The sequence below is a fragment of the Pseudochaenichthys georgianus genome, chromosome 21 (assembly GCF_902827115.2).
Source record: "Pseudochaenichthys georgianus chromosome 21, fPseGeo1.2, whole genome shotgun sequence".
NCBI lineage: Eukaryota > Metazoa > Chordata > Actinopteri > Perciformes > Channichthyidae > Pseudochaenichthys > Pseudochaenichthys georgianus.
This window is the reverse complement of record NC_047523.1, coordinates 25009146-25035244: the sequence shown is the minus strand read 5'-3', so window position 1 is coordinate 25035244 and position 26099 is coordinate 25009146. Positions and strand designations below refer to the sequence as shown.

Genomic DNA, 26099 nt, shown 5'->3' with positions numbered 1-26099 from the left:
TGTCCTTTGTCATTTAAAGGCAAAAATTCCCCCCCAAATAAAACAAACAGAGATTCTTGGAAGTCCTGTATGTTCACACACAGTAATAACATGCACATGTATAGACTCTTCATCACCTGATGTGTGTATCAGGTGTCTGCTCTGTTGTTGACTCAGTAAACATAGCGTGTGTTTTGGGGCAGTGTGTGTCACGAACACCTTCCTCTGCTGCTGCACACTTTGGGACAACTGCTGCCTTCAGGACTACTATGTATTTGTATATCCTAGTAGTATGTAGTATTTTAAGCAGAAAAACCTACATATTATATCACTACCCAACTTAACTTGTGCCCGAGCGTTTAGATTTGTGTCTCTGGGTGTCGGTGATCACACGCATCTTAAATTGGTTGTCTTTGATTACCATGTTTACACTTGGGTACTTAGTCTAGTTATTAAAATGGCCTGAATAATTGGCTTATGTCCTGACTCATACCATGGTCTTTGTTCGGTGTGTGTGTGTGTTTGTGTAAAGATCCTCACAGATAAACAGGCGAGGCCGACGTCCTGCCTGTCTGACATTTACCATGTCATCTCATAAGTGACTAACAGCCGTCACCGATCCTCTGTTTTCAGTATGAATGGAAGTGGAGGGAGGTGATGAGGGACATTATGCAGATAGCCTGAAGTTGAATGGCGCTTTAATGTACTCGGCCCACTGTTGCATGCTTCACCTCACGCAGGGCTATGGATAGATGATAAAAGCACAACTGAAGTTGGTGCCATTTATGTAACAGTGCCATTTCTGTCATTGGTTCGACCTTTATTTTCATTCTGGGAGAAAAAAAAACATAATTTGTTTTCTCGTGCCTCTCAGGGCTTCTGTAGTTTAGTATGTTGTTTTGGTCGTAAAACAAGATGGAAAATTAAATCCATCCAGCAGTTATCACGACTCAAAAACACAAATAAAAACCTGCTGGTAATATGTCAGTCTCTATCATCACTCTTAAATATATAAAATAATATATACAAATCTTTATATACAGTATATATCATGATTTCATAGACATAGTAAACTATATGGAATACTTTCACTCGTGTGTGTGTGTGTGTGTGTATGTGTGTTCAGTTTGCTGGTTCCAGATGAGTTGTTATCTCTGTGGTTCCATCTGATAGTCACCATGGTAACCGTATGTAATGTGGTTTATGCTGTGCTGCTGCAGACAGGGTTTGAGCAGCTCCTCCTGGGGGCCAGGGGGGTCTGTGCTCGGGGTCTGTCTTTATCACTAACACATCAAAGAGCTCAGATCTCTCTCCTTCTCCTCTCTCTCCTTCCTTCCTGCCCCCCTGTTATCTCATAAATGAATCGCTGCTAGTGTTCCACCCCGGGCTCAGAGAGGAGGTGGGGGCACCTCAATGTCCCCGACTCGGACGCTGAGACCGTAAGATTCAACGTTTCTGCATGCATTTATATTCACCACATTATAACAATGAGAATCAGGGCTAGGCGATGTGACCAAACTCTTCTATCAAGATATACATCATTTTTTAATCTTCATAATAACATATATCATGGCTACAGACACTATTGCATGTTTTTTTGTAATTCAATAAATAATGTTTCAGGAAAATATTTCTAAAATGCTGGCCATGTTTACATAGTTTACATGCACACAAATGAAGAGTATTCCGATTGGGACATTAGTTTGATTTAACAACACTGAAGTATTCCCATAAATTCCTGTGTGTGGGGTGCAGGAGTTAAACAATAAAGCTGAACGAATAAAGCACACTCCTGTTATATAATAATATAATTTATTTTAACCAACCTTTGAGTTTGTTTCACATTCTAAGTTATTATTATGCAACGAACACCTTTTTAGTTTTCTATATCACAACAACTTTATTGTGTATCACGACATCTTGATATAGGATTTCAACACAATATGGTTCCATTGAAAGACTATAAATGAGTATACTGAACAATCGCCCAGCCCTGGTCAACATGCAGCAGAAAAGCAAATAAACACCTACAGAATTCATTAATGTATGCTGAGGTTTCCTGAATATACCACTATGTTAAGTTTGGCTTTGCTTAATGTGATGTTAGCTACACCTTCTTCCCTTCAGTCTAAGCTCCTCATTATTGTTGTAGTCATTAATCACACTGGCTCCCAGCAGGATTAAAGTGCGGTAGATTTTCCAGCAGAAGATGCACAGCGTGGCTCAATTCTCACTTTCTTTCTTTCCTCAACACTTTTCATATAGAAATATTATTTAGAGTGGATTATACCAGTTAAATCCTGTCAAGAGCTACAACACTTGTGTGTCGGACAAAACTACCTGCTGTGCTTTTACTAATTTAGAGTCTTTTGTTGGTGAAATAGGTTCTGCAGGTACACAGTATGAGGAATATGCTCTCCAAGCACTTTAATTTAGTAGTCTATATGAACTCAGGAGGTGCTGCCTCAGGCCGACACACTCACTGTTGGAGAGAAAATGTAAAGATAACTTTCTGGATGTTACTGGTTATATCATACTGTCACTGTTCTTACAAAGTGTTTTCACTTTCTTTTACCTGTTTGTCTTTTGAGTTTATGTTAATTTACAGTTTTTTCGTCAGGTTTTACACTTCCTTCCTTTTATGTAATCTGTTTATTATTTGACAACATGTTTTTCTCTTGAGCGAAGCAATGAGTTGTCAAAATAATTTTTCAATCCTACATTTCTTAGCTCCACTACATAAATTCTGATTATGTACCACATTTACATGACATAATATGTAAAAATACATTTAATAGGTTCTGGATTTCGAAAAAAGAGGTCATTTGGTATTTTAAAACACAAAACGATTTTAAAATTAGGAAAATAATTGACAGGTTTATCAATAAGAAATAGTTATGAGTTGCAGTATTACTTGCTTTCAGATTGAAACCAAAACATCAACATAGTTATCAGAGTTTTTTTAGAGAAAAAGAAAAGGAAGAATCACAATATACTGAGTGAAACTGCAGAAGCATAAATCCCAAATGGAAATCAGTGTCCCTAATATTCTTCCACCTCACCCTTGCTCTTGTTAATTCATGAAAGAAATAATGTAGTCAAGTTTTCTGATTTATCGCAAATCCTTTCATATGCAGTCACCTTTAAAAACTCATTCCCAAAATGAATAATTCACCATCCATCCTGCTATGATTATTTTTTAGACCCAAGCACAGATTATTAACTTATTTTTTATTTCAGATGTTGAAAACCTTTTTTTTATCCAGGCAAGCTTCCCTAAGAGCAGTGCTCACATTCTCTTATATCCAATATAATTTTCCCTATGAGTGCAAGAGGCCTTTGAATCGCATGAACTCTGAGGTCTGCAGTATTGGACCGCCTGTGGGCACAGATGGTATTCTAAAGGGCATGAGCCTTACTCTAAAAGAATAGTTTGGATGTTTTGAAGATGGGTTGTATAAGATTCCTCTCCATAGTCAGTGCACTATTCACCACCACTCAAGGGAAACAGACATGACTTCAGGAACAGGATGTACTGCTGTGGAAGGGGGTATCCCAAAAAACACATTTGTCCCCCTAAAATAAAGGCTAATCTTAATAAACCAGATTGATTGTGGGCCATTTTTAGATTATTTTCAGATGTACATAAAGCCACCAAATTCCATTGACTAAAACAGTGGTTTAACCTGACAGAAATGTAATAGTTGATAGTCTACCTTTGCGCTGATCGGTAACTTTGTTTTATTTTTTCTGTCTCTTTAAGACCCTAAAAAACACAAAATATATTTCGAGGCAGCTTTAGACTAGCTACCTCTGTGTGCATCAAGTTCAAATTACTTTTTCGTCAATGGAGTCTGGTGGCAAGACCATAAATGGATATAAAAGGTTATATGTTAGGTTCCCTGTCAGAAATGTCTGACGCCAAGGAAAAGCTGTGAAATTATATATTAAATATATCAATATACATATTGCTTAGTTTCTCCATAGTCGGGGCTTGCCTACGTTCATTTGCTTACGGTCACTACAAACAAGTACCTCATACAACCCCCTTTAAAATCCTAACAATCACTTTGACGTGACATGCGTTACCACAGATTCAAATTCATTAAGGTTGCTTTATTTCTGCCGTAATTCATCAGCGTTCATCGTTACTTCAGATGTTTTCTTTATTTGTCATTTTTTGCTTTCCACACCTGTTCAACTCTCCTTGACCTCTCCACCTCTAACATCTCACCCTCTCTTCTCTCCGGTCTTCGCCCAACAGAGTAGTATAAACAGCATGATGAGCATGTACAGTGAGACTGGTGACTATGGCAACGCCCGGGTGAGCGGAGAGATCCTGCTGAACATCAGCTACAGCTACAAAACTGGTGCCCTCAACGTCCTGGTGAAGGAGTGCCACAACCTGGCAACCGGAGACGAGAGGAGGCAGCGCACGGACTCGTAAGAAAAACAAATAACACTCACGACTAGTAGGTTAAAAAACAATTTCACTCCAAGGTCCATTTACTGTTTTTTTCCTAATGCTGGCTTAAAAATCTAAGCCTTACAGTTCAAATGCTCTTTTTAGTATAAAAGATTTATCTTTTTTTTGTGTTTATTATTTATGTTGTTCTTGAATCTTGGTTTTATATTCTTACTGTTACTGTATATACACCAGTTAAGTCCAAGGATTAGTTCAAGTGTTATCGACAGGGTTTTATATATAGTGTTTAACAGTATTTGTATAGCTAGTATTTATATCGATTTATTATTTCCATTTCATTTTGCTGTCAAAAATGTCTTAAATATTTGCACGTTCAATATTGACTGAAAGAAAACAGGGCCACTGATCATTTACGTTGTTCGTATAAGCAAGGATTAATGGTGTCCGTCTCCATCTGAGGAGCAGACTGAGCCACCGTGTTTCTCTCCTGTCAGATATGTGAAGACGTACCTGCTGCCAGACACATCACGACAGAGCAAGAGGAAGACGAGCATCAAGGCCAACACCATCAACCCTGTCTTCAATGAGAATCTGAGGGTAGATACTTACAACAGTATTCTGTGATTTCAAGTTGCTGAATTCAAACATTTTAAATAATGAAGCCCCTGTTATTCCTGTGCAGTACGTGATCAGCCACTCGCAGCTGGAGACTCGGACCCTGCAGCTCTCCGTGTGGCACCACGACCGCTTCGGACACAACAGCTTCCTGGGAGAGGTGGAGCTGACCTTTGACTCCTGGGAGTTTGATTCCCAGATGGAGGATTGGTACACTCTGCAGCCTAAGGTAGAAACCACAACCAGCACATTGCCAAGCATCTCGTTGTTGTCTTCTCCTCCTTCTTCTTTGTAATTGTGAATGATGATTGTGTAGGTGGAGAGCAATATAGACTGCACCATGCAGTATAAAGGAGAGCTGACCGTCGTGTTGAAGTACATTCCTGCAGAGAAGAACCTCACGCTGCCCCTGGACCAAGTACAAGGTACATTCATCACTGTGATGACCATGATATATCACATTATTTATCATGCTGTAACTGTATCTCATATTGTGTGAAAAACTTCTTGAATAAGTACCTCAAAAGATGGCCAGATCTTTTAATCTTGTTTTTTACAAAACTTTGTTGGGAAACTTTCTGACCTCTACTAGAAATTAAAGTAAAGTTTTTCTGGCTTTAGTTTGACCACGAATTGCCTGCACAACGGGAGTTTGTAATAATGAGTGACTTGCCACTGAAAGGCTGCTTGTTAGCAGAGTGAAACATAACTTTTCAACTCAGTTACATTTTTAATTGCTGCTGCTAGGATGCGGCAGGGATGAACGAAATAGTCCCGAATTGCACTGATGCTGCCTGTGTATTTAATTTATTTAGTTGTGGTTAAATATACAGTAGGTGTTCTTTTTTAAAGGACAACACATACATGCTTATAATCACAAGAACATGTCCTGGGTGTATGTGCTTAGCATCTGTACCAAGAAGGTACATGTTTGTGGAGCAAACATGTTCTTTATGTAAACAAACCAAAGCCTTTGAAATTGAAGTATTCTCTTTCTTCCCTCCTCCATCAGTAAAGAAAGGCTTCCTGAAAAGCAAGAAGCCGAGCAGCTTCACTTTGCCTAAAGGGGGCATGGTCGAGCTGCTGGTCAAAGGAGCCAAAAACCTGACTGCAGTCAAGTCTGGAGGAACTTCAGATCCTTTTGTGAAAGGGTGAGACGCTGCATTCAGGGGCGGGTTGGAAACTTTTGGATGGGGGCCAGGCTGGGAAACGGTTTTAAAGAACTGGGGTTCATTTGTTTTTTATTGTGTCTTTGTGGTCATTTTGCTTCTCTTTATGTTTTAGTTTCTGCTGTAGTTTTGCAACTGTTTGCGGCTTTACAGCTTCTCTTGTGTTTTGATTTGCCAATCTCTGTGGCTGTTCTGGTTTTCTTCGTGGTTGTTATGTGTTACAGTGTGGTTGTGTTGCACGGCTGTATCTAGTTGCTTTGTAAAAGTGTCTGCTAAATAACATGTCATGTAATCTACTAGTAGCTGTAAGGGAAGTCTCTGTGTATCAATGCAGTGGGAGTCACCGACTCAGGAAGGAGACAGGGTAGAGCAGGAGCTTCGATGTCAAACACTGGAGGTTTATTTGGAGTTACGGCCGGAGAATTCACATCACAAGTCACAGCAGCCACGGTCTGACTGCACGGGTGGTTGCCACGTCGATTCTGGAGAACCTCTCTCTCGTTAGCCCATTTAACTGGTTTCACAGAGAGGAATCAACATATCTTGATAAGATAGTTTAACCAGTTGGGCACAATGAGTCACTTGCGTCCGTCGCTTATGGCCTCGAAGATGTCATACCTTGGAGTCCACAAACAACAAAGAAGGAAGTGTCCCAGTGCACCCACAACAACAGACCATCTGTGACCTAGTGTTGACCGGTCACAGAATGGGAACAATAACATTATGGCTGAAGCAGCCTGTGTCCTTAAAGGAGATAAACAGACGTCAGGGTTGGTCCTGTACGTCATATCTAGGTATCTAGGTCAATTATTTCCCTAACGGTAGCCATTTGTGGTTCTTAGTACGATTTAGCTTCACTTTGTTATAGTTTTTCTCTTTTGTCTCTTTGTGGTCATTTGATTGCCGTTCTATTGTAAGCAGTCCAGCCGTTTCCGGGCCTGTACCCAGTAGCCTTGTTCAGGAAACCATCCATGATAACAAGAAACAATACCTTACACCTTCTGACTCTGGTAGAGGGAACATCAGGGTTGCTATGCCAGCCTCTGTTTTACTTAAGATGTGATTTGAGATCTGACATTTTTCTCTCTCCAGATACCTCCTCCCGGACAGCAAGAAGTCAACCAAGCACAAGACGGTGGTGGAGCGGCGCTCTGTGAACCCGCAGTGGAACCACACCTTCACCTACTGCGGTCTGCAACCCGGAGACCTCAACAACGTCTGCCTGGAGCTCACCGTGTGGGACAAAGAGGCGCTGGCTAGCAACGTCTTCCTGGGAGGGCTCAGGCTCGGAGCTGGCACAGGTGTGTACAAAGTTCTGGAAAAGAAAAGTACTTGTTGGAGACATTTTAAGGTCACTGTATTGCACAGGATTTCAAATAAGGTGGTTAACACCCCTGAAGCGTTGCACATTTTGCCAATGGCTGAAGAGCTTTACTGGAACTCTGAGGAGGCTGATGCTTTTTATCTGCAAGAAAAAAATGTTGTTGTTCAGTTTAGAGCTGGTATTCTTGCTCTGGCTTTTGAAGTTGGCAGATATTCAATATATCAGGGGAAAAAAACCAGATTTGTGATTTGGTTGAAGTGGAAAGTGAGGCCCTTTTTCTTTTGAATTGTACACACATTGAGTGTCTATTTTGTATTAAATGGCTCAACAGAAACCCTGTTTAATATTCTGACGTACGGATGATCAAAACCTGGAAACGTTTATTTAAAAAACAACACTTATTCTTTATTTATGTCTTGTAAGTCCCTTATGGTTGCAGGGCACAAGCTTCTTTCATTTGTTATAAAGTTAACTTCATCTATTATACAAAACCAGTGTTGAGAGATTGTCAATGTCCTCCGGGCTCTTTATTAGTTCCAACAAAGTAAAACAAATGTTTATGTCCTTGTCCCTTTTCTGCTCAAGGTAAAAGCTACGGGAACGACGTTGACTGGATGGACTCATACGGGGAGGAACAGCGGCTGTGGCAACGCATGATTGAAAAGCCAGAAGTCCCTCATGAGTGTACTCTGATGCTTCGATCCAGCATGCGAAGTTGCAACACATGAGCCGGATCTAAGCACAGACGAGGATAAAAGAGAATGAATGAGGGAGGAAGAGGTGATGTGAAGGTGGGAGGAGAGGTCTGGAGAAGTGGAACGGTCCAGAGTAAAAGCCCAGGACTGAGAGCAACAGAGATCATCCCTCTTCCTACTTCCTTCCTCCCGAGATGCCCTGTTCAGCCAGTCATGCCTTACACACTCATCCACATGAAGCCCCCTGCCCTCAAAAGCATCTAGTATTGACCAAGCACTGCTGTTTACTGCTGTATATGAAGAAAAAAAAACATGTGTTGTATGTAACTTACTGTACCTAGCCGAATAAGCACATGTGTAATTCCGGATGTGTCCGTCCTTGTCTCTGCGATTCATGAACCTGAGTCATTTCTGCATGCAGTTACAGCTGACGGGAATCATTTTGTGAGGCACAGATCAATAATGGAGAGACTTAGACATTCCCTTTTTTACGCCACAGTCATCCTGGTCTGAAGCACATTATGAATCTGCTTATAAACAGTTGTGTACAGAGGTGAAAAGTGACTATTTCATGTTCAACTGTATTATTATTATTACTGAGGAAAGTACAAAAGTAGCAAGTAACAGAACTTCTACATCTCTCCTACATTGAAGTAGCCCTCCACCCATCTTTTATTTATAAGCTTAATCGTTTTATGAAAATTAAGCCCTCTAGTATTATTATACTTGAGGTAAATATATATATACTAATTTTAAAATAAACTAGGACTGAAAGTGACTGTGTTACTTGATCAATCATTTATAAAAAACATTTGTTGAAAATAGTTTTTAAAGTTGCTGTAGCTGTGGGCGACTTCAAAGGCTTGCATTGTCTGACCAACAGTCTAAAATATAAGTCGTCTCAATTTACAACGAAATGAAACAACTGAGCTATGCGACGTCTCTGGGGCTCTTCCTTCCACCCTCCTGTGATCAAGCATGTGTAGCCACGCGAGATACTCTATGGATATCAGCACTGTGGCACGGTCTGACATTTGATTGGTCCAACACTTTCGTCCATATTTTATATTTAGCAAGGGAAATATCTCAACATCTACTAAAATAGAATTGGCACAAAGTTGTGTACAGACATTCATGTTTTCCAGTCTGTGTACATTAAAGACTTTGGTGAACCTGGCGGTGAACATTACGACTACGAAACATCAGCATGGTAGCATAGTTTCTGTTAGAATGTTAGCATTAGTAGCTCAAAGCTTCCTTTATGGATAGCTTTACTGAGCTGCTGGCATGCCTGTAGACTTCTAGTCTTGTTGATTGATGACTGAATTCAACGCAAAAATGTTGCCAACAATGTTGAGTACCTGTAGTTAGTTACTTTACACCTCTGGTTGTCAGAGGAAATATCTAGACAAATTCCACAATTTAGATTAGTATTGATGTACATTTGTAACACTGCATCAGTGTGATAATGGAAACTGCATGGTCTTAGATAAAACAGATAGAAGAACAAAATAAGAGAATATAAAGCACTGATAATCGCATCATTTTAGAGAATGTGATTTTAAGAGCAGTATCCCTGAGACAGAGGCTGCCTGTTGCAGAGTGAGTCAGCGCTGTCTTCTTCTCAGGGGGAACCTCATGAGTCCGTCACCTTGTCCTGTTGCTCGGGGCTCTGCCTTCCACCCTCCTGTGATGAATCACCAAATACACAAAAACGATTCTCAAGTTAAACCCTGTTCCACCATCTCTCATGTGGAATGCCAATTTTGTCGCGCTTGTCCTTGGCCAACCATTTGCTCTGAACTCCTGGAGCACAACAGTGAGACACTGCACAATTATAGTAATAATACATGGTGTTCACTGTACAACATACTCATATATAGATGAGAGGCTTGTGCAATACCTGACTACTCAAACTCAATGTACAGCATGTACTATCTCTGTTGTGTCCAGTTTCCAAGCAACAAACTCACTGTATTCATACCTATTTTGTCCCAAATATGTTCAATATTTTGAAATAAACGCATCTTTCCATAGATTTACTGTTTGCCTTTTTTGTTTGAGAATATACTAAATATAAAACTATTTTTATGGTTGATTAGGTTAAATTAAAAAGGTGAAAATTATACTTATATGCTGAATCAGTTTTTATTGATAACCAAGAAAAAAATGGCCAATGTCTCAAACGAAAATCAGCCTCGCGCTTAGTCTAAACACTTTTAGAGGTGGGCTGATTTTGGTGACATTTGAACATTGCCAGGCTAGCCTTTATGCGAAGCTAACTTCAGGCTTAATTTATATTTGAGCCTTAGAGCTTTATTGATCTGAATGAATGGATGAATAAATTCATCTGACCTCTTTGCAACAAAGCAAACTAGAGTACTTCCTAAAGTGTTGATCTGTTAAACAACAATAAAACTTGACTGGTAATGCTTTCAAGATGTTTGAACTAACATAAGGTGGACATAATATTTATTTAGTTTTCTGAAGACATTTTTGTTTTATTTAAGACAAAACTTACCTCAGACGATTATGCCTGTCTCTCGCATTCACACACTGTCACACAGAAGACAACATCCTCGCTGATAGACATATTTAATCTGTGTCTTGTAGATTCAGACGTAGACGTACTAACAGCACCATCACTGTCCTGTACATAAAACACACACAGTATTCCAAAGAGTGTACATCGTTATTACAAAATATGTGAGACATAAATATTAGACAGGTGAAGAGTTTCCCAGTTCATACAGTAAAAATACTTTTTTTGTACAAAATAGTAAAACATATGGCTTTTGAAAATATTAAAAAATAATAATAATAAAACATACAGATAGACAAGACAAAGGAATCAATATGATTGTAATGTACTGTATGACCCCTTCCATTAAGTAAACCTCAATAATGCTTCAGAACAGATCACACACACACACACCCTCACACACCTTCTGCGAACAGGCCTGAATGAGTTCAGGTGGGAGTGTGTGACTGCTGTTATGGAGGAGGGGAAGGATCAAATATGGCTGACGGTGCGTTGATGTGTTTTATGATTGACAGTTCTGGCCCGCTTCCTGCTGTAGCACCATCTCATCCTTGCGGAGGGGGAAGGTGTCGATGGTGGTGAATAATTCAGCCGCCGTGATCGGGAACGGGTAGCGCTGCTTATCCATGCCCTGCTTGTCGACCAGAACCATTTGGAAAGACCTTTGAGGAATCTGGAGCTGTAACCTAGGAAACGCACATAATTTCAGTGAGCAGCAAAGTAAAAGAAACTCAGTATGTTCGCTCAAGTGTTATACTTTACTAGTGAGAACCACAAATCACTAAGTATGTTTTTCGTTGTAGATTTAACTAGCCGACAGTATATAAGGGAGTTCAAATTAGCACAACCATAAACATTTAAAGCAGTACAATTACATTACAGCAGCAGTAGTATTAATCCAAAAACAAATAGGGAAAAAATGACAGGGTATATTTTACAGCAGAATTTGTAACTTTACCTACTTTAAGTATATGTTTCTGGAAATATTTACACAATTTTACTTAAGGTTATGAATGCTGGAATTTAACTTGTAGTGTAGTACTTTCAAAGTGTTGTACTATTTAAAAAAAGATCTGAATACTAAGAGACAAGGACGAGGACATTCATGACTGGTCCTTGGCTCTCAGCACTCAGATGAATGTTATGAATGTGTGTGTGGTTGTGTGTGTGTACCTGATCTGCAGGGACAATGCTGGAGTGAGCAGTCTGTGTCGAATTCGGCCAATCTGAGCAGGGTAAGTCCCAACCAGCTCAATCACTGTGACGTGCCTCAGGTCCAGTCCACACTGAGCATGCTGAGGACAGGAAAAATAAACTGATCAATACGTTTGGCGTTTCGAAGCTCTGTTATTGATTTCTATGCAGACAAAAAACCTGAGCACAGTTCATTTCATGGAGGATATAAAACAAATTTGAATCAAAGTGGGCATAGAGAACACCAGGGCTATAACAATCGATTACTTGCATGATCAATTAAAGACAACCTGCAGTCAAAAGTGAGTTTTACTTTTTCACTTTCACTGTGCAGAATGATGTGTGTGCAGAGTTTAAAACTAAGGATGCTTACACATTTATTTGCCTAGGGGGAGAGAGTTTCTCTCAACTCACCTTAAAACTGAGTTCAAGATGTTGACATTCGAATATGATTTGTAAATCAATCATGGCTCACTCTGCAGCCTACACAACTGTGATGTGGAAACTTAAATCCTCTGAATGGAGATCTTAGTAAAGTTAGAGGCATATTTTGTCCAGCAGTTAAACTTTTTTTAAAGAAATATTTGCTAATTCAAACATTCTGGATTTTATAATCAGGTTAAAGCAGTACATGTAACAGTTAATCTAACTAATAACACGATTTAACATTTCGAGTTCCAAAAGTTGACGTCTGAGAAAAGGTCCGGTTTGGCCCAGCCACACTCCAAAATCAAACAATATACAGTATTATGAAATGAAATAGATAACGGCAAAAAATCCTCACTCCATGAACGAATTTTGGCAAACAAATTATGACATGAAACACACAGACAACTCACAACCTGATCACTGAGGTTGCTCACAAACTTGTAACGTGTTGTCTAAGCTTTAAAAGGTCAGGTGTTTAAAGACAGCTCCAATTTAACGGCATTTGACGATCCGTTGAAACATCCATCACCAGAATAAACCTTTTCAAAGCTGTCAGTACGATTTATTCATCGTGTTGACATTTTGTGGACAACAAACCCTGTCACCCTATTGCCTTATTTGTTTGCCTCACTGCTTTGTCCCACTTGGGCAGCAAAGCGAGGGAGAAACACAGTCACACTGCGGTCCTGTGTGTGAGCAGCAGTGGAGACACGAATCACTGCAGCAGGACCTTACATCAACTCTTCTCTACGATCCTGCCCCCCCTCATACAGCTCATGTTCCCGGAGTCGTGCCTCACCTGTAAGTTAGTCATCTGGAAGCGGTAATTGTGATTGGCAGCCGTCGGCGCCGAGATAATGAGGAGCCGTCGTTTCTCATAGAACTGATCCAGCAGTGCAGCAGCTGTACGCACTCCCACGTTTATGTTCATGGCTGTGATGACATTGAATGTACAATTAAGTGATATGTTGAGATATGACACACAGTGCAATCATACGATATTAAATACAACTCAATATCACACTGAGGTAAGGCGTCATTTGATTCTTTAGGGCTGTTGAGCAAAGGCACAATGGAAGTGTATTCAACTGTGAACTTAACCCGTAACATTGAGTATACATTACTGATGGTTTGCTGCAGGAGTCTCTCCAAACTGCTACTACTTCATGTCTCATAGATACAGACATTCAATATAGTGGTGTCTAGTATTGCTTTTTCTAATCGATAGAGGGCACAGGGGGCACAATTTATTTTCTCCTCGACTGAGCTTCTCCCCAGTGTAGCACAGGTAGGCCAACTTTACACAGGACTGTGGTGTTGCCACTCGAAAGCACAAATTAAAAATAAATGAGCCAGAGCTTTGAGAATGAGATGTGGAAAATGTTGCCAGAATGGACCAAAACAAAACCCAATCAGAGCCTATGTTGAATACCAGTCCTGAGATAACCAAATAATAAAAAAGTATCACCACATTCAATTTTCCAATGGTAGAACTTTTCATTTATATGAACAGATTTGGCCTTTATCACAGAACTGGATGAATAATATATAGAAAATATCCATTTCCTTGATGATGCAAATACTTGAGTAGTCTTCCAAAGGAGCCTGTGTGGAGAACATCCTGCAAACTTTTATAATCCTATGATGATGTTATGGAGATATCTTAAAGAATGAATCCCAAGGCTGTAGTGCTAGGAGTATCCTTGAAGATTGTAGACATCAATACGGCAAGGATGCAGCTTCCACAAGGGCATAGAGAGAGTAGGTTAAGTAAGTGTAGGACTTAAACTACAAACAATAACATTTGGGAAATGGTACCCACTAATGAAAAATAATGACTTAATGTAAGTCTGTAAAGCCAAGTGAAAAATAATTGCCAATGTTAAGAGATAATACTTTTTTAAATTACAAATCTAGTATCTCTGTATGTTATTATATATACTTTTAATACATTTGAATGATTTGTCTTCTTTTTTGTTTTATTTTATTTCTGCAGCTGCATTCTTAGGTATTTTTTGTAAATTGCTGAGCATAAAAAACAACTAAACAACAATGGATAAATGAAAGATTGTTAATGTAAGTATGTATGCGTTTATCTGCACACAGTACGTACCTGTACAGGTGGTGTCCAAGCCAGACCAGGTGAAGCCATACTGACACACTCTGGCCACGCTGCCATGCAGATCGTAGCCTCCGGTGCATTTGAACGCACAAGTGGCCCCGTAGTTGTCTCCGTCACTGTCACACTTCATATAACCGTTGTCCGGGGCAAACAGCGGGCTGCAGCGGCGCACTGAACAGAAAAAGAGCGCCATTAGATTCCAGGCAGCGAGGTCACATTCAAACAAATAAAAAAAGACAAGATTGGCCTTCTGTATATTCTCCATGTATATTGCACTATCTCATTTGTTACAACAGTCTCTATTTTGACATTATTCAAGGTCTTACTTCTTAGTATTAACCGATAAGATAAAATGCTCCTTAAAAATGCTGCTTGACACTCATTATCAGAACCCTTTTATTAATTCACCTCGCACTCTGACAGTGAAGCGACAGGATCCTTTGTTCTCTGCACGGTCAAACACAGTGTAGGACATCTTATGGAGCCCCTCCGGGAAGTCTGATTTTGGAGCTTTCCCTTTCAGGATAACGCTGAAAAATAAAGGCTCTCTTTTAATCTTCCACTGTGATCTAAGTGTTAAGAGTGGCATATTAACAGACAAGGGAGAACAAGCTTAAAAGAGAGGCGGAGAGGAGACTAACTCTGTGAGGATGCCGTCTGCAGTGTCTACACCCTCGGGTGTGTCCCAGCTCACCCTCGCTGTCAGTTTTCCTGGCTCTGCCCACTTATCCTTCACAGTAGGACACTTAATTTTTGGAGAATCCATATCTACAGAGAGAGAGAGAGAGAGAGAGAGAGAGAGAAGGAAAACGTAAGTAAAATGTAAACAAAAGTCAACATTTGAATGTAAACTAATGCTTAAATGTGGACTCTATCCCTGTAATCTGAAATCTTGCAGCTAACATTAGAGCAGATAAAAGCACTGTTTAATCCATTCATGTATTGTTGGTTCTGAAAGAGACTAACGTCCCTCCTGTGGCACAATTTTACAACAAAAACTCCTGAGATTTCCTTAGGTGATTAGAGGCACCACCAGTTTCCACTATTTAAAGAAGTGATGTAGCCTAGTACATGTTCAAAACAAAAACAAAGTAAAGTCAATAATTACTAGGAGACTCAATGTCACTTCACAAAGCTTTAAGGGCTGCAAGATGTGAAAAACATTTATCATTTCTGGTGACGAGAGACAAACCCCTGTGTATGTGTACATGTCTAGAGGCATGTATTTTTCCAAACATCAATCATATAACCTTGTATTATGAGGAATACTCTGTAGTCTGCAGCTGACATTATGCCTACAGCAGGTAATCCCCTGTAACATGTGTTTTTGCAGCTCAGTAGTCTGCAGCCTCCAGTCCTCAGTGGGAGATTAATCCATGCACAAAATAACAACACAGTCTTACCAACACAGGTGGCGACGTCAGCGCTCCACACCTTGTTGTACTGGCAGGTTGCCGTCTTGTAGCCCTTCAGACTGAATCCAGGGGAGCAGATGAACTCGCAGCGAGAGTTGAAGTAGGATCCGTCTGAACACTTGTACCCGCCGTTAGCCGGCATGCTCAGCTTGGGGCAGCGGATCTCTGTCAGAGGAAATGTCAGTGTAGTAGAGTTTGCTTTGAGCATAGGGATGATTTGCTTTGCTTATTTTGCTTCAGGTACATACAATACATTTGGGCTGATGAAAGTGGTCCAACTTTGTCTTCCAATACAATTCATAAATCAACCATTCACTGGTTGTCTTCCTTATTTCAAAACTAAAATGACTAGGATAACCCTTTAACTTGAAAATAGAAAACCAGTTGACATAATAAAGAATGTAGTCTGAGTAATCTTAAGAAACTTTTAAAAAACAGGGAATAAACGGTCAGTATTCCTTGAACAAGGTGCTTGCAGGATGTAATGAAAACATTTGGCGGTATGTTGATGTATGCTGGTAGATTTGTCTTTGACATATCTGTTGCATGTGTTGCGTGTAAATGTTTAAAGCTTTTATTGTTCCGTGTGTACCTGCCAAGAATTTCAGATGGAAACCAGCTGCAGATGGATAATAGCTCAATCTGGCATGAAATGTATTTTTTTAGAATGTTTTTAATCCATGGTCTTTGTTTTGGGGATTGGGGGATGACAATCTGACAACTCTTATTATTTTACCCCAAGTGTGTCCATTAGGCACGGCTTTCTGACTTTTTTCAAGTACAACCCTGCTAACAGTAAAGTGGAAGTCATTTTCCCTGGAGTGGTTAAGTTTCCCTTGGGGTCATTACTGTTTTCAAAGAGGCTTGAACCCCCTGCCATGTATAGGCTGCTTTATCGTCTTTTGTTTTCTTAGCTATGTTCTCTGTGTTTTATATGTTTGTGTTATGAGTTATGTGTAACGTTGCTGCCTTCTTTGCCAGATCAGCATTGAAAATTAGATTTGATCTCAATGCTTTTATCTGGTTAAATAAAGGTTAAAGTGGACCTATCATGCTATATTTGAATAATATATTGTAGGGCCATACCTATATAAAACATGTCTGTGAAGTTTTTTTTTCAAAATACCAAACAGATCATCTATTTGCTCTTTTCCAGCCCTGTTTTTGCAAGGGCTGATTCTGTGAGAAGTCTTCTTCACTGCTTTTGTAGCAGACGACAGTGCCACCTACAGGCCTGGCATATGTACTACAGTGTCTCCAGCGCTTTCGAGCGGCTGTCACTACCCGCTCTGTAGCCCTGCCCGATCTGCAGTGCGCATGTGATTTGATTTGATTTGATTTTGATATACTTTATAATCCCCGTGGGGAAATTTTTTCTCTGCATTTGACCCATCCTAGTGTTAGGAGCAGTGGGCTGCCATTTTGAACGGCGCCCGGGGAGCAGTGTGGGGAACGGTGCCTTGCTCAGGGACACCTCGGTAGCACTTGGTCTTGCCGGGACTTGAACTGGTGACCTTCCAGTTGCCAAGCCAAGTCCCTATGGACTTCGCCACCACCGCCCCCCATGTGCGAGATGGTCCGCCATATTGGACAACCCCATACAGCAACCCAAATAGGACACTTGACACAGTGGCTTTTGACAAAGCTCTATTTGCACTATTATTTAACAACTCTTTTTATTGGGTTCTTTTATTTGGGGTCAAGTACATTGTCAGAATAAGTGAGAAATGAATTTAACTTCTGTTAGACAGCTATCATACTGAATAAATATTTACTGTGAATGTATGCAAACATGTATGGCATATAGCTGTCTAACAGAAGTTAAATCCATTTCTCACTGATTCTGACAATGTACTTAACCCCAAATAAAAGAACCCAATAAAAAGAGTTGGTAAATAATAGTGAAGTCACGTTGTAATAACAATAACTCACCTCTCTCGAGTTTTCTTTTTGTGCTTTGCCAAAAGCCACTGTCTCAAGTGTCCTACTTGGGTCCCCTTAAATAAAAAATAAATAGGCATCACGTGGAATAAATTGACCCATGTAAGTGTTTCAAAATGTTATGTTTTAACATTCATTAATTTGAGAGTTCCTGAACTTCAACTACACTCACTTTTTGTTCATAAAAATGTAAGCTCTAGGCCAATAAAGTCACGATAAAGAAAGTTATATTAAGTCCAATGGTGAAGAAAAAGTCAGGACATGCTATTTTTGCTGCGGTGTGAACTTGTTCAAACATTTAAGAATTGACTTTACTTTACATGAGGCAAAACCATTATGTGCTGCATGAGACGTGTGTGTGTGTTCAGTTCTTACCTCGGCAGGCGTAGTTAGAGGACCAGTGTTTGTTGGCCATACACACCACCTCTGAGTTCTGAGACTCGTATCCCTGCTTGCAGCGGATTTTACAGCGAGTCCCCATCACGTTCTTGTAGTGTTCTCCTCTGGGCGCGCGACAGCTCACGTCTCCATGTTTCAACTTAATGGGCGCACACCACGGTGTCCCTGAAAGCAGAGGAAAGATAGCTGCTCTGACCTTTCTTTTGCTGCAAGTACAGTATATGTTTTTTATGGTACAGTCTTGGAGTGAGAGAGTATCAGTATTCAATGATAAGCACTTACCTGAGGACTATTAAAGATGAGACCTTTCTATATAAGCGTTAAAATGTGAAACCCTCCCATCCTCTGAGTTCAGACTGATACGGAGGATTTCTTGTTACCTTATCTGCTACTCTCCATAGTCCAACAGTGTCTCATGAAGATAGACGATATTCTTACTTCCAGATAATGATGGGAAGAGAGCACTTAAGTTTAACAGTGAGTGTGGTAGAGTGTGTGTTAAAAGTACTGTTCTTTATTGCTCAAAGATTTTTGTTCCATCCCTAGATTAGGTCTGTCCAAAACATGGGGACTGGTAATATTGTTGTATCAGTTCAGTAGAGTTTATTTGAAGCTACCTTGCAGCAGCCGGTCAGTTTAGCACAAGGACTGTAAACAGGCTGCAGTAACAAGCTTGGCGCTGTTCGTAAAGGTTACAAAATTCACCTACCAGCAAAAATATGATTGGTTAAAAAAAGTGTTATGAGCATTTCTGATCTTCTCTTACATTATGACCCATCCAGAACTTTCAGGTCTTCTGGGACGGGACTGATTTCTGTCAAAACTACACATGGAGAAGCAGCGTAAAAGCTCTATATATGTGGAACAAACTAGCAGAAACACCGCAAATGTCACTACTCTCTATAAACGAATTCAGGCCGAAGACCTTTCTTTTTGCCACTGCTTACTGCTTTTAAGCATTTTAAAATGTCATTTACAGAGTCAGTCTCATTTTTTGTAAAGCGCTTTGAATGGCCTTGTGTTGAACTGTGCTACATAAATAAACGTGCCTTTACAGTTGAATTACAGTTACCTTTGGACAGAGCCAGGCTAGTTGTTTCCCTCAATCTTCAGCCATGTTAAGCTAACACGTATGGTTATGAGATATTCTATGTACAGATAGTGGTATCTATTTTCTCATCAATTTATAATGAAGAAAGGGTGTTTTTCTCCAAAATTATAAACTAATACTTTAATAAGATAACTGCGTTTGAGTTTTACTTGGGCCGCATGGTTCTTATTCCAATACAGTGAAATCCAAATCTGCAGTTTATTTCATGCTGGCTCAGGACAAACATTCTGTAGACCGACACACACAAAGCCCACAGTTGGAGAGAATAGTGTAGGCTAATTTCCAGGTGGAAAAAAAGGAGGAGAAGAGATTAGAGAGGAAATGCTATGAAGTATCTAAGAGTAATAAGATCTAGTCATGGAAAGAAGGGAGTCTAGAGAGTAGAGAGAAAAAGAGAGGAAAAAAGGAGAAGTAAAGAGAGAAAGAGAGAAAGGAGAGATCTTAAAGTACCAGCCTAGAAGAACTCGAGCTAATAGATCAGATCCGAATCTATGGCAAAGACGAGACTCTATCTCTCAAAACTATCTCGTACCTTCTCTCTCTCTCCCTCTCTCCCTCTCTCTCTCCCTCTCTCCCTCTCTCTCCATTTCTCTTCTGACCTTCTGTTTCTGATCTTTCAAAGCTGTTGAGGGAGGTGTGGGTGCAAACTACGAGTGTTTACCAATCTGAAGGATTTTATTTAAATTGTTTTGTAAAAGACCATCGCAGATATAGTCAGTTTTACTCTGAAATAACTCACATTAGATAATGATGCTCTCACTGCTGTTTTATTCTGACTATTGACTAGAGGAACTTGGTTAACTCTGTTGGTCTGCATGACAAATAGGAAACCATAGTTACTTTGATAAGCAGTCTCTGAATAGATATGGAGTCACGTTTCAGAATACATGTACTGTATGTATCGACAGCGTCAAACTGAGCATGCGTTCACCTTTATATCTACGAGAATGCCAGTCCTCGTCGTCTCCATGGGAATATTGTCCTGACCCTGGGGAAGAAAGAAAGGAAGAAAAGCAACTAACACGGCAAAAAGAGCTGCATCCAAGATGTTAGGCAATGTTTGAAAGCACTGTCCTGGACTGACCTTGATCACCAAGAACAGGCTTAAACATGTTGCCTAACTTTTAATCTGAACCAGACTCAGTGGGGGATCTGGATCTGGATCTTTTGGACTGACTACATGCACATGAATAAATCACAAAAGATCAATCCTTTCCAACTGGTTTGGAAAAAAGGAATCTGTTCAAAACAAAGATTCATTCTGCTCAATCCAGTATGCTGTTTTTGCTTTGTTCTTTATTTGTTTGGTTTTGAAACCTTTCTTCCAAATCAGCGCCATAGATAATACTTACCATTGTAAGAATGCACAGAGCATTCAGACTGAGGGAATATATATTTCAACAATAAAACAGAAACATCCAAGGAGAACTGAAATATGTCTCAGTGGGGGTTGAGAAGAGGGCACATCGATATTGGTAAAAGACATACGTGAGAGGAATTGTGATGAGCAAGGGGGATTATTTTAGGAAAGCAGGAATAAGGGAGGGGGTCAGGAGGCAGTAAAAGCAAAAATGAAAGAGGACACAGGTGAGGAAGGGGTTAATGTAGGGGGAAGGGTGTTCAACCTTGGCCCTGGGATGTTATGAATCCCCGGTGTGAATGTGTCCTCTGTTCAGGATCCACAAGGGAAGAGTGTTCAAGCCTCCTTCAGCTTCATGTATCAGCCGCATGTTGGCCATTGAACCCGATACTGTGAAGAGTCCCTACATTCCTCATCATGGCTTTTCTGTCAGTTTAATTTAAGTTGTCTGGACCAAAATGCTGCAAGTTGTCTAATACACACACATAAAAAGGTTCTGAGGTTTTTAGCAGTCAGATCACACCGCATGAATTGTACCGAGCAAACCCACATACTGAGTGAGTCAGATTTAGCTGCCTCTTGGGGAAACTAATGGGGAGAGGGAGGGAGGCAGAGAAAGGTTTGGAAAACTAATTACAGGTGGGTGTGTGTGTCTGTGTGTGTGTGTGTGTGTGTGTGTGTGTGTGTGTGTGTGTGTGTGTGTGTGTGTGTGTGTGTGTGTGTGTGTGTCCCTTTCAAAGTGAGCATTAGTTAAAGCCAAATGCAGCAGAAAATTGATCAGTTGTGTAACAACTCACAGCCATTCCAAGCAAACAAAACACAGGAATTTACACCATGAGAGGCAGCAGTTCCTTGTTTGTGATACCAAAAATGTGACTTACTTCTTACATTTTTCAGACGGAAGTTATAATGCTTAAGATTTGGACACATTTCATGTATTTAGGGGTGAAGTCATGTGTCGTAATAACAATTTAACTTAACCAGACTGTAAAACTTGATAGACTCCTGTCAACAGCTACAATAAACACAAAACAAGTACAATTTATATAGTCAGAGAAACAGCCCCATGCTATATAATAGTAACAAACTTGCAGACACCTTTATGTAGTAAGAGGAGAATGATAAGATGTTTTCTCCAGTAGTATATATTATCTATAATGTCCATTAAGAACTGCTAGTCTGTCCTGTTATTTAATTTCAGTTCACTCAAATCCAGTACTTGAATGCATAGAGTGAAGTCCTAAAGCAGGAGCATTAGATCTGATATAAAAAAGATCAGGTTTGATATGAAATCCATGATGAATGATATTCCCCTTCAAGCAGAGGAGCCTGTAATCAATACCACTCTAACCGGGTAAGAGACGGCCCCAAACTACATTATACATATCTTAAAATAATAACATTGTACATCATTGTGCCACACCAGACTCCATGGGCACATCCAGGCCAACTATTAACAGCAGTTATTTTACTCCTGAACAGGAAACATGTGAACAATAACAAGCAAGACAGAACTAAAGACTTATCCACTTTTCCTTGACACATCCTTAATGTGTTTGCCTGCATTTTGTAAAAAGAGCTGCAGTTACTTTCTTGCCAACAGGTGACGCAGGTCGGACCTGCATTTCAGCTTTGCATCTCAATTTAAATTAAATTGGCTCGGTCTGGTTTGGCCTTTGTTCGTAAAAGCACTCCAGTTTAAAACAAACCGAAGAAAAGAAAATATGATATGAGACTCGCCTGAAGGCTGAAGTGGGATCGGCAGTGATTTCATATTCCTGCTCATCTAGCTTCAAATGAGATCTTAGCGAGAAAGATGTCAAAATGTTAATAGTGCAGGAAGCGTTGAAGCTTCTGGGAATGAATGAACCTTTAAATTACGGAGCGTGATATTCCAATTAGTCTTTCTCTGCAGGCCTGTAATATAAACTGTCATTATATGGATGCTAATCTTCTCTTGAAGTATAGCTAAAGGCAATCGGAGCAGAAGAGAGCAAACAATAAATGTAATTTCTTTATCGCTCAATTCAACACAGCAGTATAACAGGGTTATGTAACTCCTTTTAGTGCACTAATGATTTCTGTCCAATTAAATCTGTGAACCAACATTTCTGCTGCTGGTTCTTTAATCACATCATCAATTTCTGACCCTGAGGTTCAAACTGATGCTGTTTTTAACTCCAATAACACTTTACAATGAGGGACCGCAGTTTAGTTATAGCTCACCACTCTACTGGATCGTACCGTATTTATTATTGCATCTAGGTTGTTAGCAGAGTTAATTTGAAATTATGAATCTATAAAAGTGTTCAGTTTTCAGATTAGAAACTCCTTATGGTGGTGATTTGTGAATATGGCATTTATCCGTCTGCACTGAAAGCTGCACTTTTAAATCAATGGATGAAATGACTATGTTTTATGTGAAAGGGATCGCTCATGAAGATGAATCGACTGTAAATGATGGTCTTGTCTTTTAGCTCAATGCCCACACACTCTCGCACCAGCTAAAAGGTCTGTGGTGAAACGGTGTAGCATTTAGCAGCTACAAATGTTCGCTCTGGAGTTGGGAGATACTAAACACAGAGCTCAAAGGAGGATGAATATTGGACTTAAATTCATCACTCCCCAGATACATATGTTGCTGTATGTGTGATTGATGTTAAAAAGGCACTGTTTGATAAATGTTCGCCATATAAACTTCATATACTGTGACAATGTGTTCATGTTGTGTTCTCATCTTCTTTCACTCACACCAATTACCACAGTTTAAAGTAAAACAAGCTTTGACTTTACTGTAAATGTGACCAGATTTATTCCGGCAAAAGTAATGTTGTCCAGTTCCACATGCGGGACATTTTAATAGGCTGAGCTGAAGTGTTCAATCAAGACAAACAAATATTAGAGTGCACTGCAGTCCTCTATATAATAAAAAAAATGTGTTTTTGAATGCACTTCAGAGCGGCAAATACCCGTACATTCGTTTTATTCGTTTTTTCTTTGTGACTATTAAGGATTTACGTTGTTGTGAAGTGTTTCTCATCTCCTGGCAGAAACACAACTGAGCAGTCTTACAGTGATGTTGGTGAGTGATGTGATGTGAGTGATTTATCTGCCCCTAACTCAAATCAGCACAAGAATCCTCATGGAAAATGTGATCAGGCTTTCAAGTATACTCGCTGTAGAGGAAGATTAAGTGTAAGAAGCAAAGTAGAACTCAGGCAAAAGATTTCCATTGTTAAAAGAGAACCCAAAAGTAGTTATTCTTGTGCACTGCCACCCAGTTTTCAAGGCATGCTGAACAAGTCATTTGGGTAATTGACCACTAGAACAAACAAACACACCACTGTAAAATAAACTCCTCATAAACACACTCACACTAACCCTAACACAAGTACAGACCAGAGTCCTTACTGTCAGCTGCAGGCACTTTTTAGTGTGTCAGTGTAAATCTGCTCTGCAGCATGTGTTCATGTTTCAGCCTGCATGATGATCAAACAACAGTGAGACACTCTCAAACCATCTACAGGCACATCACACACACACACACACACACACACACACACACACACACACACACACACACACACACACACACACACACACACACACACACACACACACACACACACACACACACACACACACACACACACACACACACACACACACACACACACACACACACACACACACACACACACACACACACACACACACACACACACACACACACACACACACACACACACACACACACACACACACACACACACACACACACACACACACACACACACACACACACACACACACACACACACACACACACACAGCGGGCTACTGGCCAGCTCTTGTTGAGCTCTGTTTATCTGGAGAATGTTTTCTTACATTGGATGCTATTCTTCACTGTAGGGCTGCAACAGTTGCATTATTAATGATTCTATAAAAGAGGAGAACATTTAGAAAATGCCTATCCCAATTATTCTTAGGTAACTTAATAACATGTCTTCTTTTTTTTGTATCCAACCAACTGTCCAAAGCTTTAAGATATTCAAATAATATGATGGAAAACAAAACAAAAACAGGAAATTCTCACATTACAAAAATGGAAACCAGATTGGGGTTTTTTGCTAGAAAAAGTGACCCGGCAACTATTAAATTCTCCAAATTATTATCTGCATTTGATTAGTCAATGTATCGTTGCTGCTCCCCTTAGTGTGTGCGTGTGTCAGTGATTATGAGTTTACCAGAACAGAAACAGTAACCAGAGGTGGGAGGAGTACTCAAATCGTGTACTTGGGTAAAAGTATAATTACCAGAGTGTAGGAATGCTCTGTTATAAGTAAAAGTCCTGCTTTCAAAATGTGACTCAAGTAAAACTACAAAATTATTATCATCAAAATACTTAAACTACCAAAAGTAAAAGTACTCATTATGCCGATTGGGCAATTTCAGAATAAAATATGTTTGATTATAATTATTGATGCAAGGTGCAGCTAGTTTCAATGACTTTGTATACTGCAGGGTACAATGTTAATTTACTCCAGGTGTAACTAAATGTAAGTGTTGATTATATTTTACATCATTTATACAAATCTGTAAAGTAACTGCATGTATTAAATGAATGTGGTGGAGTAAAAGTACACCATTTACCCTTGAATTGTAACAAAGCAGAAGTACAAAGTAGCATAACATGGAACTACTCAAGTAAAGTACAAACATCTCAAAATTGTACTTAAGTAGCCTGCTACTGTACTTGTATATGTACTTAGTTACTCTCTGTCAGTAACATACTTTAAACACTTTCAAGATGTGGTTCTCTTTGATAGAAGATTAAACCAAAGAGGCGATGAATAGGTTGCTCTTGTGAACGTATAAGTAAAGGGCAAGATTGACATAGCACTTACACTACAGTTGCAGGGCTTTCATTAGCAGCCTGCCATATGCACAGACTGAGCTCTGTGCACAGAAACGTCCCCCAGGTGCACACTGCACTCCCCCCGCTGTCCTCCCCCTCCACGTAAACACAAACGCAGTTCACCAAAAACCAGCTGTAGGATAAGAAGCCTCACATGCATGCAAACACGTGTCATAAAAACAATACCAACACAACCAGTTTAATGTAAAATAAGTGAGATATTGTACTTTTCCACCAGACAATCTAATACAAAAACGGTTTGACACCCCAGCAGTGTTAATACTGTCCAGGGGGTGAATGAGGGTCTTTGTCGGTTCCTTACCTTCATACCCGGAGCAGAGGCAGAGCTGCACGAACAGGAGCACCAGCGGCCACATGTCCATGTCGAGGAGCGGGACTCTTCAGCATGTGAGGAGGGAGAGCAGGAAGACTTCCAGCGCATTCCTGCCTCCCAAAGGCC

General features: G+C 40.0%; 2 protein-coding genes across 4 annotated transcripts in view; one reads left to right on the top strand and one right to left on the bottom strand.

Moving 5' to 3' along the window:
• sytl5 (synaptotagmin-like 5) overlaps window positions 1–10246 on the top strand; it is a 33542-nt gene extending 23296 nt beyond the window's left edge. For 2 of the 3 annotated variants that reach the window (XM_034110621.1, XM_034110620.1), the window contains exons 11-18: window positions 1353–1418; window positions 4244–4422; window positions 4900–5002; window positions 5088–5249; window positions 5337–5445; window positions 6033–6171; window positions 7282–7490; window positions 8099–10246. In XM_034110621.1, the coding sequence (XP_033966512.1) occupies window positions 1353–1418; window positions 4244–4422; window positions 4900–5002; window positions 5088–5249; window positions 5337–5445; window positions 6033–6171; window positions 7282–7490; window positions 8099–8241 (1110 nt within the window). In that variant the 3' untranslated portion in view covers window positions 8242–10246. The remainder of the gene's footprint in view (window positions 1–1352; window positions 1419–4243; window positions 4423–4899; window positions 5003–5087; window positions 5250–5336; window positions 5446–6032; window positions 6172–7281; window positions 7491–8098) is intronic. The other variant, XM_034110622.1, reaches the window with a different exon arrangement.
• Window positions 10247–10786: 540 nt separating this feature from the next.
• srpx (sushi-repeat containing protein X-linked) lies at window positions 10787–26099 on the bottom strand. Its single transcript, XM_034109992.2, has 10 exons — window positions 25962–26099; window positions 20293–20349; window positions 18227–18415; window positions 15899–16075; window positions 15137–15263; window positions 14904–15025; window positions 14487–14666; window positions 13173–13306; window positions 11924–12045; window positions 10787–11436 (listed from the first exon to the last, which is right to left on the bottom strand). Exons 1-10 carry the CDS (start codon window positions 26020–26022, stop codon window positions 11253–11255), a joined length of 1353 nt encoding a protein of 450 aa, XP_033965883.1. The 5' UTR covers window positions 26023–26099; the 3' UTR covers window positions 10787–11252.

Bases quoted from the DNA above. Each gene is read 5' to 3' on its own strand.
- srpx (XM_034109992.2), bottom strand. From the start codon at position 26,022: ATGGACATGTGGCCGCTGGTGCTCCTGTTCGTGCAGCTCTGCCTCTGC. The intron at 20,350-25,961 runs GTAAGGAACCGA...TTTCTTCCCCAG, and splicing joins CCTCTGCTCCGGGTATGAAG to GGTCAGGACAATATTCCCAT. The intron at 13,307-14,486 runs GTACGTACTGTG...ATGTCATCACAG, and splicing joins CTTGGACACCACCTGTACAG to CCATGAACATAAACGTGGGA.